Source organism: Neoarius graeffei, chromosome 1 (assembly GCF_027579695.1).
Source record: "Neoarius graeffei isolate fNeoGra1 chromosome 1, fNeoGra1.pri, whole genome shotgun sequence".
NCBI classification, from domain to species: Eukaryota; Metazoa; Chordata; class Actinopteri; order Siluriformes; family Ariidae; genus Neoarius; species Neoarius graeffei.
In genome coordinates, this window is record NC_083569.1 from 60992248 (window position 1) to 61007586 (window position 15339).

Consider the following 15339-nt stretch of genomic DNA (forward strand, 5'->3'; position numbering starts at 1 on the left):
ACTCTATGACATGTCGTGTTTCTGTTCCTGTTTTGGAGGAGGTGACAACGGGCCCGGTACTGGAGGTGGAAAAGGTGGTAAGGAACACACTGCTTATGGGTGAAGCTTTCTATCATGGGAACAAAGTCTGTATCTCGCTTCCCTTCTGTCCTCTATCTGCCGTGATGCTGAAAAGATTTTCTCTTGCATCAGATTTGAAATCCACCTTTTTGATGAGATTTAATCAGCAGTCTGGCTCTTCTTATGGCCTTGTGCAATGGAGTAGGCACGTCCTACTAATAAACCACCCACCATGATTCTGTCCTGCTGCTGTATAAAACCTATCGCACACCTGCATGGCTCTTGCTTATGGTTATAGCTGCTAAGTTTGCAGCTGTCCTGCTGTGTCGGCTGCTGGATCTTATGTGCTCTGTAGTACACGCGAACAGAAAGAACAGCACATTACTCCAATTCTAAGGTCCCTTCACTGGCTTCCAGTAAGCTACAGAATTGACTTTAAAGCATTGCTGCTGGTGTACAAATCTCTAAATGGTACAGGGCCCAATTACCTCTCTGATATGTTGCAGCGGCCTAACCCAATCAGATCTACCAGATCGCAGCAGCAAAATTTACTGGTAAAACCTGTTGTTAAAACAAAGTGTGGTGAAGCAGCTTTTAGCTACTATGCAGTACAGCTATGGAACCAACTGCCAGAGGACATTAAAAATGCTCCTGCTGTTGGCAGCTTCAAATCTAGACTAAAGACCAAGCTGTTCTCAGATGCTTTCTGCTAACTGATAAATACCATCATCTTTACATGTTTTAAACTTTACTTAACTTTTACAGTCTCTGCATGTTTTAAACTTTACTTAACTTTTATTCTATTTTATTCTGCTGTTTTTTTTTACTGAACTTTTACTTCATTTTATTATTTTATTTCTACTATTGTTTAATTCTTCTTATTTTTTTCTCTCTTCTTCCCCCTTTATTTTATGTAATTTTATTTTCTATTGTTTACTGTTTTGCTTTTACCTCTGTAAAGCACATTGAACTGCCACTGTGTATGAAATGCGCTATATAAACAAACTTGCCTTGCCTTATGCTCCGCTTTCCTTTCCTTTGACTGTCAGGCCATTATTTCCTGCTTTCCAGGGATAACCTCTCTCTAATTCCTGTTGAGGATTTTCTGTAGTGTTGGGGCTTTCTGGATGTGAAAGACTTTTACACTACCGTTCAAAAGTTTGGGGTCACCCAGACAATTTTGTGTTTTCCATGAAAAGTCACACTTTTATTTCCCACCATAAGTTGTAAAATGAATAGAAAATATAGCCAAGACATTTTTCTGGCCATTTTGAGCATTTAATCGACCCCACAAATGTGATGCTCCAGAAACTCAATCTGCTCAAAGGAAGGTCAGTTTTATAGCTTCTCTAAAGAGCTCAACTGTTTTCAGCTGTGCTAACATGATTGTACAAGGGTTTTCTAATCATCCATTAGCCTTCTGAGGCAATGAGCAAACACATTGTACCATTAGAACACTGGAGTGAGAGTTGCTGGAAATGGGCCTCTATACACCTATGGAGATATTGCACCAAAAACCACACATTTGCAGCTAGAATAGTCATTTAGCACATTAGCAATGTATAGAGTGCATTTCTGATTAGTTTAAAGTGATCTTCATTGAAAAGAGCAGTGCTTTTCTTTCAAAAATAAGGACATTTCAAAGTGACCTCAAACTTTTGAATGGTAGTGTACATGGTGCTCACAGACTAACTGTCTTTTTCCAACTTCACAGGAGGCCAGTTTACAAATGATGACCTAATGAATGAGATTAAAGATGGTGGCTACCAGCCGGACAAAGGGACAGGTAGTATATTAAACCAATTTCTTTTGCCGCACCTTTCATTCTTGAGGAAAAACAAAAACAGATTAGAGATTTACTGTATCTGCATTGCCTTTATCACACTAATAATAAATTACATGGTACTAGGGATGAGTCAATATTTACAAATGTTCAAAAAAGAAACAGTTGGGAGCCTTTTACAGTAAGGTTCCCTTATGTAACATTATTTACTGCATTGAATAAAAAGGACTAATAATCCATATAAATTAGCAAAACTTAAATTACAGTATGTTCCCGAATGCTGATAAATGACTGAACTTTGGGTGTAAATATTAAAACTTGGTATTAAGTCTCGGCTCTAAATACCAAATATGAATTAGCAAACATGGTAATTAAGGTGTTGGTTCATATTTAGCATTAAGGGCTTCATTTTGCTCATTTTTATTTTAGTAATGGGGTGTACATTGGGTTATTTGGTTTATTATTTTAAAAAAAATCAATTGTAAGTAAATGCCCAAGTGTATAAATGTTATATACTTGGTTAATATTGTGTGTGTGTGTGTGTGTGTGTGTGTGTGTGTGTGTGTGTGTGGTGTATTAATGCAACGTATTTAACGTAAAGTGTTGCTAAAAATGTTATCGTGAATTACAACCCTGATTCCAAAAAAGTTGGGACAAAGTACAAACTGTAAATAAAAACGGAATGCAATAATTTACAAATCTCAAAAACTGATATTGTATTCACAATAGAACATAAACATCATATCAAATGTAGAAAGTGAGACATTTTGAAATTTCATGCCAAATATTGGCTCATTTGAAATTTCATGACAGCAACACATCTCAAAAAAGTTGGGACAGGGGCAATAAGAGGCTGGAAAAGTTAAAGGTACAAAAAAGGAACAGCTGGAGGACCAAATTGCAACTCATTAGGTCAACTGGCAATAGGTCATTAACATGACTGGGTATAAAAAGAGCATCTTGGAGTGGCAGCGGCTCTCAGAAGTAAAGATGGGAAGAGGATCACCAATCCCCCTAATTCTGCGCCGACAAATAGTGGAGCAATATCAGAAAGGAGTTCGACAGTGTAAAATTGCAGAGTTTGAACATATCATCATCTACAGTGCATAATATCATCAAAAGATTCAGAGAATCTGGAAGAATCTCTGTGCGTAAGGGTCAAGGCCAGAAAACCATACTGGGTGCCCGTGATCTTCGGGCCCTTAGACGGCACTGCATCACATACAGGCATGCTTCTGTATTGGAAATCACAAAATGGGCTCAGGAATATTTCCAGAGAACATTATCTGTGAACACGATTCACCGTGCCATCCGCCGTTGCCAGCTAAAACTCTATAGTTCAAAGAAGAAGCCGTATCTAAACATGTCCAGAAGCGCAGACGTCTTCTCTGGGCCAAGGCTCATTTAAAATGGACTGTGGCAAAGTGGAAAACTGTTCTGTGGTCAGACGAATCAAAATTTGAAGTTCTTTATGGAAATCAGGGACGCCGTGTCATTCGGACTAAAGAGGAGAAGGACGACCCGAGTTGTTATCAGCGCTCAGTTCAGAAGCCTGCATCTCTGATGATATGGGGTTACATTAGTGCGTGTGGCATGGGCAGCTTACACATCTGGAAAGACACCATCAATGCTGAAAGGTATATCCAGGTTCTAGAGCAACATATGCTCCCATCCAGATGACGTCTCTTTCAGGGAAGACCTTGCATTTTCCAACATGACAATGCCAAACCACATACTGCATCAATTACAGCATCATGGCTGCGTAGAAGAAGGGTCCGGGTACTGAACTGGCCAGCCTGCAGTCCAGATCTTTCACCCATAGAAAACATTTGGCGCATCACAAAATGGAAGATACGACAAAAAAGACCTAAGACAGTTGAGCAACTAGAATCCTACATTAGACAAGAATGGGTTAACATTCCTATCCCTAAACTTGAGCAACTTGTCTCCTCAGTCCCCAGACGTTTACAGACTGTTGTAAAGAGAAAAGGGGATGCCTCACAGTGGTAAACATGGCCTTGTCCCAACTTTGAGATGTGTTGTTGTCATGAAATTTAAAATCACCTAATTTTTCTCTTTAAATGATACATTTTCTCAGTTTAAACATTTGATATGTCATCTATGTTCTATTCTGAATAAAATATGGAATTCTGAAACTTCCACATCATCGCATTCCGTTTTTATTTACAATTTGTACTTTGTCCCAACTTTTTTGGAATCGGGGTTGTAGTTGTTTGGAGTATTATTTCAGTATTAGTTCAAAGCCATGCAGATTAGGTAAAGCACCCAGCCACTGGGGTTGCACAAGCCAGTGCAGACTTGGTGCCAGTCCCAAGTCCGGATAGATTGGGGAGGGCTGCATCAGGAAGGGCACCCGCTGTAAAATCTATGCCAAATCAAATATGTGAATCATGATGATCTGCTGTGGTGACCCCTAACGGGAGCAGCTGAAAAAGGAAGAGTTGTTTGGAGTATTATTAATTGGTAATCAAATTAATTGTTGATCATTCTCCATTTTAAAAACCAAGTGTCTGAGTAATGCTGTTACTTAAAGGCTATAAAGGAGGAACGTTTCCTTTACTACGTGGGGAAAAATGTCTTTTTTTATAATGATCACAATCTACATGATTCTTGATAAAGGAAATGTGCGTTTCTAGGAGGACCAGGAGGTTCAGGTGGTGTTGTGGACCCTGCTGATGACGGTGATTATGGTAAGAATTATATCCTTATTTCAGTGCAGTGTTGGTTAAAAATCGCTAAAACATCGAACATACGTTTTTCAAAATAAAACATGTCTTCTAACAAGCCAGATCAGTTCCCAAGGATCCCAGAAATTTGAGTATTTTCCTCCAAAAATTCTTCACCTTTTTTAGACAGCATGGCAGAGACTGGAACCATTGCTGGTATTGTAAGTGCTGTTGCCATGGCGCTGGTTGGTGCAGTCAGCAGTTATATCTCTTACCAGAAGAAGAAGCTATGCTTCAGCATACAGCGTAAGAACTAACAGCTAGCATTTTATTGCCACATGGACCATTTGCCCTGGCACTTCCAGTGTACCTCACTGTCACTGTCACCCTTTACAGAGAGTCTGAATGCAGATATGGTGAAAGCAGAGAATCCAGAAGCCGTCGTGGCTCAGGAGCCTCAAGGTAGAGCTGGAGTTTTTCTCTTTTTTTTTCCCCCTGTTAGAAAGATGGTTTAAACTGCTATACAAAAGAGGGACAGACCTGCTAAGAGTTCATTACAGATACATGGTGGACGTCAACTGACCAGAGATGTCAGTCTGACACAGTGGCGGCTGGTAGTCTTTCAAACAGGGGAGGCTGGTCGGTTACGATATTTCCAGATTTTAAAAGAAAAAAGAAAAAACATTAATTTTGCCCATACTCTTGCCTCTGATCTGGCTGATTGTTGGCAGCGTCACAAACTGTGAAATAACAGGTTCTTTTGGCCCATTAGCCTACTGTCCAATATACATGATGGTGGTGTTGGGGGGGTATATTTTAACATTTTATATTTTAAAATTGTGGCATGTTGTTTAAAAATTGATCATTATTGAAAGCAGCTCTTTGTCAGGAACCTCAGCAGTAACAGCAGAGTGTTCTGGAATAGGCACAAGCACTGACCTTGGGGAGCCAAACACAGAGCTGGGTGCCACACATTTCATTCAACGACACTTTCCCTATATTTTACTTATTTTGACTGAGAAATGTTTCATTGACAATTTTGATAACCCTTCACTTTTAATCCAGGTCTGTAGTGTGAAATGTTCTCGGCTGTGTTTTTGTTTAAAAATGTTTTCCAAATTGTAGCGGTGTTTAATTCATATCCAGAAAAATATATATTCCAATATAATATCTCATCTCATCTCATTATCTCTAGCCGCTTTATCCTTCTACAGGGTCGCAGGCAAGCTGGAGCCTATCCCAGCTGACTACGGGCGAAAGGCGGGGTACACCCTGGACAAGTCGCCAGGTCATCACAGGGCTGACACATAGACACAGACAACCATTCACACTCACATTCACACCTACGGTCAATTTAGAGTCACCAGTTAACCTAACCTGCATGTCTTTGGACTGTGGGGGAAACCGGAGCACCCGGAGGAAACCCACGCGGACACGGGGAGAACATGCAAACTCCACACAGAAAGGCCCTCGCCAGCCCCGGGGCTCGAACCCAGGACCTTCTTGCTGTGAGGCGACAGCGCTAACCACTACACCACCGTGCCGCCCCCCAATATAATATACTCAGCATAAACATTTTAAATAGATTCTATATTTTTGGTCCATCCATGACATATTACTAAAGTAGCCTATTTACTGTTGTTGATGTGGGTCACTTGCTGTTAGCCAATTCACTTTCTCGTACCAGGAGAGCTGAAAGGAACGAGTATTATTCCCTACCTTTTTCACCAAGTCAGTTTGAGGCGTTGGTCTACCCTGCTCTTTAATTTTAATTTTTTCCTCGAAAGGAAGACTGGCAAATGGCTTCGCCAAAATTAAATCAGCAATGCTTGGCATCCGTGCGCAGCTTTCTTGCTAGCTGACTAGCCCCCTCAAGTTCAAGTTCAGTCACTCAAATAAACGAAATTTCTGGAACTAAGATAGCAAACTTGACAACACTATATTTACACTTTATTTACAATGAAAATATATACAAACTAGAAAAGCTGGTAGAAACCGTATGTAATGAATGAAATCGAAATGTAAGCTGATCTCTTACAATACACCACAGCACTTGCGAATCCGCATGGGACTGAACTGAAAGTCACCGCTGCCTGTCTATAGTTGAAACGAGCTGTCAATCAAAGAAAATATCCGGCCGCTTTCACCAATCACCAGTCTCCTCGCGGAAAGCTTTGCCATGTCCCTCCCACTGTGAGGCTGGGAGTCCGTGGGCGGGCGTTTTCGCAGTATTTGTCCAATAACCATCTTGCATTTTGAGATTGAAAGCGCAGAGCTCCCAAATGCCATTGAAGTCCACTGAGGCTGGGCTGCATCGCGCTGTCACGAGGGGGAAAAACTCACGCACACATTAGGCGAACTGGGGAAAGTTATAAGGGAATGATTTCGCACTGTAGTTGGGTTGAGCACATATATTTCTATGATTCTGGATCTGAAATAGCAATGTTATAAGGTCGGCTATAACATAAGCCTAGCACAATTCATCCTACACGATGTTCGTCATTTTTAGAGGAGGCTGAGCCTCCCTCGTTGTCCTAGAGCAATCGCCCGTGGTCTGACGACATACTATTTAGCAGCGTAAAGACACATGAAAAGGGCCAAACTCTGGAGACAAACTACAGAAAATGGGAATTAGGAGTAAATTAAAAAAGTAGACTGCCTTTCAGATTTTTCAAGTGTAGGTCATAAAAAGAATTTTCCCTGACGCCCAATTATTTTTTCTTCAGTGATCAAAAGCCACTAGAATTCGAATCCCAGACTTGCAATTTTATTAGTTTTTAAATAGAACAATTAATGAATTCAGGGCCACGTGACCCCCAAATTCTCCTCTGCTATTTTGTCCTGCTTCACCATGACCCAAGATACTACGGTATGTCATGCATTACATGGTGGGCTTTCCCCGTTCGCGCAAAGCGTTGTGGGATACAAATTTGAAACAGGAGAAAACAAACAATGGAGGATGTGAGTGCACGAATGAAACGTGAAAGACCGACTACAGTAACGGACAGCGAGAAGAAAAGACGTTATGTTGCGAAGGAAAGGAAACGCAGGACCAAACTAATAAATATCAGCGGTTAGTGAGCACCTCGGTGTGATCAGCTGTTCGTTTATGCCCAGGTCAGACGGCAGAAAGACGCATGCTGCGATCAGTCGGGTGGTGACTGATCACAGGTAGACGCAGGCATTTTGTGTCAAATCCTTCGTTGTGGTCAGACGTATTGCAAGACGCAGAGTTTTAAGCTGTTACGACAGGACACAACCAGTCAGAAGTAGACGCAGCGCACAGAAAACCTTTAAAACATGCAAGGCCATAAGACTGCTCGCAGATTGTTGTAAACTATTTGCAGGTGCAGTCTGCGTGTCTACCTGCGACGCATCGCAGCCATCTTTAAAGACTTGTCTTCCCCTGCATCAGCCTGCATCTAGCTGCCACTACCTGCGATTTGGTCGCTCAAGCATTGCACAACCGCCTGCGTCTACATGTGTCAACTTGCTATTTGCACCGATTGGAAGTGAATCGCAGCTGAAATGCAAACAGATCGTGATCCACTTGCGTCAACCTGCCTCTACTAAAGACCCTCTTCAACACTGCCGTTATCTGCGTCGTCGTGCGTCAACGCAAGACCAGTGCTGCATCTACCTGCCATTTTGTTATCGCAGGTAGACGCAAGTAGTCGAAAACTAGTTTTAGGCTGCCGTCTGACCTGGGCATTAGCAATAGAATGATGTAAATGTCGGTGCACAGTCAAGGTAAACCTGCGCATTTGCACACGGACTTCCTCTGTCTGCTTGACTGCGCGAAGTGGGCGATTTCACATTATTGGCTAGAGAACCCCCTCAAATTAAATAACTTCCCAGCCACAGAATGGCCTGATATTTTGAGAGATATTACAGAAATAAACATACATCACAACGCCCAAATTTCAGAGGGAACTAAATTTCACCGATTTTATGGAATCGAAAGTCCGTCTAGCTTTAAAAGGATAGTTTGGGATTTTTGACATGAATCTGCATGGCATCCCCATCAATAGTGTCGTGCAAACACACTGACTTACCCCTGACAGCATCCTGTGAGTCCAGTTCTTGTCCAGTTTTGGTCCAGACGAAAGTAGTCCGGCAAGTTTGTTGGGGTCACGAAAGTAAAACGTTTTTCGTCTCAAAACAGTATGTGTTCAAAAGAGTGATATATTTGCATCACAAAACCGTTGCCAAATAAAAAGTCAGACCTCGAAATCACTTGGCACTATTTTCTCTCCCTCGGTATCACTGCGCGCTGCCGCCAGGTGACAGCCACGGCTGTTTCATTCATTGTTTACTAGTGATGGGAATTTCGGCTCTTTTGGCTCTTCTTACTATAAGGAGCCGGCTCTTTCGGAAGATTTTTTATAATTATTTCTCATGACTTGTACATTCACATCGAGTACACATATCAATGCAAATTAACACGAAGGGATTTACTAGACCAATTTATATCTGGAACTATTTTCAGCCACAGCACAGGCAAAGCACCGCTGCAGGCGCAAAGACACCACGCAGCGCCTGAAAACCCGTTTTCAGGCGCTGCGCACCCGTTTTCAGGCGCTGCGTGGTGTCTTTGCGCCTGCAGCGGTGCTTTGCCTGTGCTGTGGCTGAAAATAGTTCCAGATACAGGGAGTGCAGAATTATTAGGCAAATGAGTATGTTTACCACATTACCCTCTCTATGCATGTTGGCCTACTCCAAGCTGCATAGGCTTGAAAGCCTCCTACCAATTAAGCATACCAGGTGATGTGCATCTCTGTAATGAAAATGGGTGTGGTCTAATGACAACACCCTATATCAGGTGTGCAAAATTATTAGGCAACTTCCTTTCCTTTGGCAAAATGGGTCAGAAGAGGGATTTGACGGACTCAGAAAAGTCAAAAATAGTGACATATATTGCAAAGGGATGGAGCACTCTTAAAATTGCCCAGCTTTTGAAGCGTGACCATCGAACAATCAAGCGCTTCATTCAAAATAGTCAACAGGGTCGCAAGAAGCGCGTTGAAAAAAAAAGGCACAAACTAACTGCCTGTGAACTGAGGAAAGTCAAGCGTGAAGCTGCCAAGATGCCACTTGCCACCAGTTTTGCCATATTTCAGAGCTGCAACATCACTGGAGTGTCAAAAAGCACAAGGTGTGCAATACTCAGGGACACGGCCAAGGTAACAAAGGCTGAAAAACGACCACCACTGAACAAGACACACAAGATGAAACGTCAAGACTGGGCCAAGAAGTATCACAAGACTGATTTTTCTAAGGTCTTATGGACAGATGAAATGAGAGTGAGTCTTGATGGGCCAGATGGATGGGCTCGTGGCTGGATCAGCAAAGGGCAGAGAGCTCCAGTCCGACTCAGACGCCAGCAAGGTGGAGGTGGGGTACTGGTATGGGCTGGTATCATCAAAGATGAGCTTGTGGGACCTTTTCGGGTTGAGGATGGCGTCAAGCTCAACTCCCAGTCCTATTGTCAGTTTTTGGAAGACACCTTCTTCAAGCAGTGGTACAGGAAGAAGTCAGCATCCTTCAAGAAAAACATGATTTTCATGCAGGACAATGCTCCATCACACGCATCCAAGTACTCCACAGCATGGCTGGCCAGAAAGGGTCTAAAGGAAGAAAGATTAATGACGTGGCCTCCTTGTTCACCTGATCTGAACCCCATAGAAAACCTGTGGTCCCTCATCAAATGTGAGATCTACAAGGAGGGGAAACAGTACACATCTCTGAACAGTGTCTGGGAGGCTGTGGTTGCTGCTGCACGCAATGTTGATCGCAAACAGATCAAAACACTGACCGAATCCATGGATGGCAGGCTTTTGAGTGTCCTTGTAAAGAAAGGCGGCTATATTAGTCACTGATTTGTTTTTTGTTTTTGAATGCCAGCAATGTATATTAGTGAATGTTGAGTTGTTATATTGGTTTCCCTGGTGAAAATAAATGAGTGAAATGGGTACATGTTTGGTTTTTGTTAAGTTGCCTAATAATTATGCACAGTTATAGTCACCTGCACACACAGATATCCTCCTAAGATAGCTAAAACTAAGAAAGCCCTACTCCAACTTCCAAAAATACTCAGCTTTGATATTTATGAGTCTTTTGGGTTCATCAAGAACATTAGTTGTTTTTCAATAATGAAACTAATCCTCAAAAATACAACTTGCCTAATAATTCTGCACTCCCTGTATAAATTGGTCTAGTAAATCCCTTCGTGTTAATTTGCATTGATATGTGTACTCGATGTGAATGTACAAGTCATGAGAAATAATTATAAAAAATCTTCCGAAAGAGCCGGCTCCTTATAGTAAGAAGAGCCAAAAGAGCCGAAATTCCCATCACTAGTAAACAATGAATGAAACAGCCGTGGCTGTCACCTGGCGGCAGCGCGCAGTGATACCGAGGGAGAGAAAATAGTGCCAAGTGATTTCGAGGTCTGACTTTTTATTTGGCAACGGTTTTGTGATGCAAATATATCACTCTTTTGAACACATACTGTTTTGAGACGAAAAACGTTTTACTTTCGTGACCCCAACAAACTTGCCGGACTACTTTCGTCTGGACCAAAACTGGACAAGAACTGGACTCACAGGATGCTGTCAGGGGTAAGTCAGTGTGTTTGCACGACACTATTGATGGGGATGCCAAACAGATTCATGTCAAAAATCCCGAACTATCCCTTTAAGCGAGGTGAAAATGGAAAAAGAAAATGTTTTTTTTTTTACATGACATGAAAATGGACAGAGAGATCTACACTAAGTCAGAGTAGTCGGATATGATGTGCTACGCTCCTCCCTTCAACGCTCGGTCTCGTGGACTCGTCCTCCAGCAGTGATCAGGCAATGCAGGCGCGTTCATGTGTTTTGGAGGGAGGACTAAAGGGATTTTTTTTTTTGGTTGGATACTTTCAAAATCTAGCTTACTCTTGCTGGTTTTTACAAAGTGATCCACCCTAGCTTTAAGTTTAAAGGGTTGTACTTCACCACAATAAATCTTTTCTTCAGAAACCTCTATTAAATCATATTACCTGTCATATGTCCAAGTCAGGGTGGCACGGTGGTGTAGTGGTTAGCGCTGTCGCCTCACAGCCAGAAGGTCTGGGTTCGAGCCCCGTGGCCGCCGAGGGCCTTTCTGTGTGGAGTTTGCATGTTCTCCCCGTGTCCGCGTGGGTTTCTTCCGGGTGCTCCGGTTTCCCCCACAGTCCAAAGACATGCAGGTTAGGTTAACTGGTGACTCTAAATTGACCGTAGGTGTGAATGTGAGTGTGAATGGTTGTCTGTGTCTATGTGTCAGCCCTGTGATGACCTGGCGACTTGTCCAGGGTGTACCCCGCCTTTCGCCCGTAGTCAGCTGGGATAGGCTCCAGCTTGCCTGCGACCCTGTAGAACAGGATAAAGCGGCTACAGATAATGAGATGAGATGAGATGTCCAAGTCAAGTATTCTTTCCATATAGAAGTGTCACGGGAAAAAAAAAACAATATACAGGACTAAATAATGTACTAATGGTTTGTTATAATGCAGGACAATAAATTAAATACACAGGAAATGATGAGTAGTCACAAAGTATACATACAGGATACGTGCATGGATCCGGATTTGTCTTCTACAAATAATTTTGTTGAAACTGTTGTTGATGCGATAAACCAAGTGAAGTGGAATAAAACTATTTTCATTTTACAGTTCAACAAACTCTCCTGCAGCCCCCCAACGCTGAGCCGCCCACAGAAGACAATGCGGTGTAACCTGTGATGCATCTCCCAGCCTGAAGAGGGAGCAGTACTCAACGCACACTCTCCGTGGGGAAAAACATCTCCTGTCACAAAGTCAGACTTTCTGTGAATATTTAACTGTTTGCCTTCATCGTCACTAATACGACTGTTTACAATATTGTTCCTCTGAAGTTGGAAATTTGTGCAGAAGTTTAACGTGTTGCTAATTGAAAGTACAAACTCTGAGACAAGCTATTAGTGCTGCTCCAGCTTTTTGTTTCCATCACACGTTTGTGTGAAAGCATCACTGTGTAACTCGTGCATCGTTTAATTCACGTTTTGTGATCGGATTCTCCATATAAATGTTAAAACAAGTACTTCTATAGAAATCGCTTTCGAGCAGGGGAGCCTGACTGCGGTCCTGTATGATTACAGTCCAGAAGCGTTTGTAAATTTTCCTGAATCGCACCTGATTTAACCCCTCGCGTCATTAGGCAGGAGTGTTAGAAGAGAGAAATAATCCCATTGTGCATGACTGACTCCAGGAATTCAGGCCCACAGCCAGGCTCCCCGGATTTATAAATCATTGATGACGGTGACCGTAAAGTAATTCCCAGTTGCGAAAGATTTATCTTTTACCAGCACCCTTCTTATTTAAAAAAATAATAATAATGATTTGTGCCCTGGCTCCCCCCCTCCCCAAGAGCCATGTGAATCAATTGTGTGTGTGTGTGTGTGTGTGTGTATATAGGCAGCTTTTTTGTGCACTGGAATTGAACAGGACTTTTGAGAAGCTTAGAGAAAACTGAAGGTAGCTGCTCACAGTTTAATTTGCTTTTAAAAAGTGACTGGCAATTGGAAGTGAGCTTACATGTATCAAAAGGTGATTGTGTTGAAGAAACCTTGATCAATCTTTGCTAACTTGCTCCGTTTTGTGAGAGAGAGAGAGAGAGAGAGAGAGAGAGAGAGAGAGAGAGAGCACGTGTTTACTGGTATAACAGTGGTAGCATTTTCAGAGGCGAGCTTACTGTAATAAAGACGCCCAAGTATACTTGTTTGGAGTATGTAGAAACTAAAGTCTTACATGTTAGCACAAACATGTTATGTTTTTTTTTCCTTATTAGGGAATTTGCCGTGTTGGAAATTTTTTAAAAGATATTGTGCTTGTAAAATGTGCTTTGCGTGTTATTCATGTTTGTACTCGAATGGTTGTATCCGTGTATCTTTATATTACACTTGTAGCAGTGTAGCTACAGTACAATAGATTTTGTTAGCCGTTACATTTATAGTCATTAAGTGTTTGGGCTTAGATTTTTGTCTTTTGATCCCTTTTTACAGTTTTGCTGTGTCGGCTGTGTTCCAGTCGTTCTCCGTTTAGTAACTTTCCTCCCTTCATTCAGACATTGCGTTTTGAAAAGGTCTTATTAGCCGTGCTGTGTGAACAATTACTTTCCTCAGCTTTGGAGTTCGCTGTAGGGCCTGGAGGCTTTTGGAGATTGAAGAGGAGGAAATAAGTTTCGGAACACAGCCCTGCTTTCCTTTCCGAGGTTCCCCAGCGGTTTCCTTCACCTGTCACCTCCTTGCCGAGCTCAATCCTGCTGCACCTTCTCTATCGTTTAAACCACAAGCTGCTGGTGCTTCATTTCTTAGGCCTTATATCCTGTTAAGTGGCCATACTATCGCAAAGGAGAGTTCAGTATGCTGACTGTTCTGAGCAGTTCAGTTCAGCTGAACGTGTATGTGGTTAAACTCTTGGTAGGACAGTCCAGTCCGTTACAGAAGAACACAAACCGAACATCCACAACGCTTCTACGAAATAACGGCTGAATGTCCGCTTGTACACAACACTTCAACAACGTCACGTCCTATCGAGAGCGCCAGTCGATGTTTATAATCTAACCGAATGTAATGTTTTTTACTCTGCTGCAATTTTCGTGACCACTTTAACATGGCACCTCTGCTGTTACTTTTGGCAAAAATGTAAAACACCAAAGACAAGGCAACGATGACAGGATCTTGTTTTTTGTGTTTTTGCCTCAGATTCTGGCGACTGTTCAGACTTGGTTTGTAGCGAAACTTCAAATTCACAAATGCCTTGGAAAAATGTACATTTTCAACAGTGTGTTCTTGGTAACTGATTTAAATTTCCCCTGCATAGTGGATTTTAAGGATTCACTGTGATCAGTGTGGCTATGTCTGTGAATCAGGTTACTGAAAAGGCCATGAGTTGGTGGTTGCATTTGGTTTCTAAGGAATTCTGGGCTCTCGGTGTCTTTTTGGATAGGAACCGCAAAACTTTCTATAAGGGTGAAAACAGATGCATGCTTAGATTCTTTAGCTGTAGACAGTTTTCTTGCGTACTGCATTGACGTATGAAGTTTGGACGGGTTCTGTAGGAAGAGAATTTTCTGAAGTGTTTTGGATTTGCACTGCCAGTGAAGTGACGTTTACCACCAACACCACAGATCAAACTGAAAGGTTCTACAGTAGGACTTTGCTTCGTCTCACCACGTGCCTGTACCCTTCAGTCCAAACTCATTGCTGAGACGCAGACTCCATCATGTGAAGGCAAGAGGTTATTTAAGAGCTACTAGGGTTAAGATCTTCACTGCTTCATCGGTTTTCTACTTGTATTTGGCACTAAAGATCTGTTTTAAGTCTCAACTTTCACTGGCAATAACTGATAGAAAGATGATCATGAAGAACAAAAAAAAATAAATAAAAAGACTGAAAATTAACTTGACTTGGATTGTTTTTATTTTTCCACTGGAATGTCAGAAGCTTATTCAACTTGGTCACAAATCTGACAAAGTCAGGTACATTGTCAAGTATTGTCCCAAAATGATCAATCAAACACGAACACTTGTACAACTGTTCATTCATGCAGTTATCCAAATCAGCCAATCCTGTGGCAGCAGCGCAAAGTCTGACATGAAGCAGGACCAGATCAAGAGCTTCAGATGTCACTGTGGCATGGTTGTTGGTGCCAGACGGGCTGATTTGAATGAATATCCCCTTCATATCAAGTAGGGCTGATTGGTGTCTAAAAGAGTTAACCCTCGTTGTCCAACTTGGCTTTGTGAC

General features: G+C 42.1%; 1 protein-coding gene across 1 annotated transcript in view; it reads left to right on the plus strand.

Annotated features, from left to right (window-relative positions):
• cd99l2 (CD99 molecule-like 2) overlaps nucleotides 1–14993 on the plus strand; it is a 40852-nt gene extending 25859 nt beyond the window's left edge. The window contains exons 6-11 of the mRNA XM_060935931.1: nucleotides 39–77; nucleotides 1775–1846; nucleotides 4501–4554; nucleotides 4717–4836; nucleotides 4927–4992; nucleotides 12227–14993. Of these exons, the coding sequence (XP_060791914.1) occupies nucleotides 39–77; nucleotides 1775–1846; nucleotides 4501–4554; nucleotides 4717–4836; nucleotides 4927–4992; nucleotides 12227–12288 (413 nt within the window). The 3' untranslated portion in view covers nucleotides 12289–14993. The remainder of the gene's footprint in view (nucleotides 1–38; nucleotides 78–1774; nucleotides 1847–4500; nucleotides 4555–4716; nucleotides 4837–4926; nucleotides 4993–12226) is intronic.
• The last annotated feature ends 346 nt before the right edge of the window (nucleotides 14994–15339 follow it).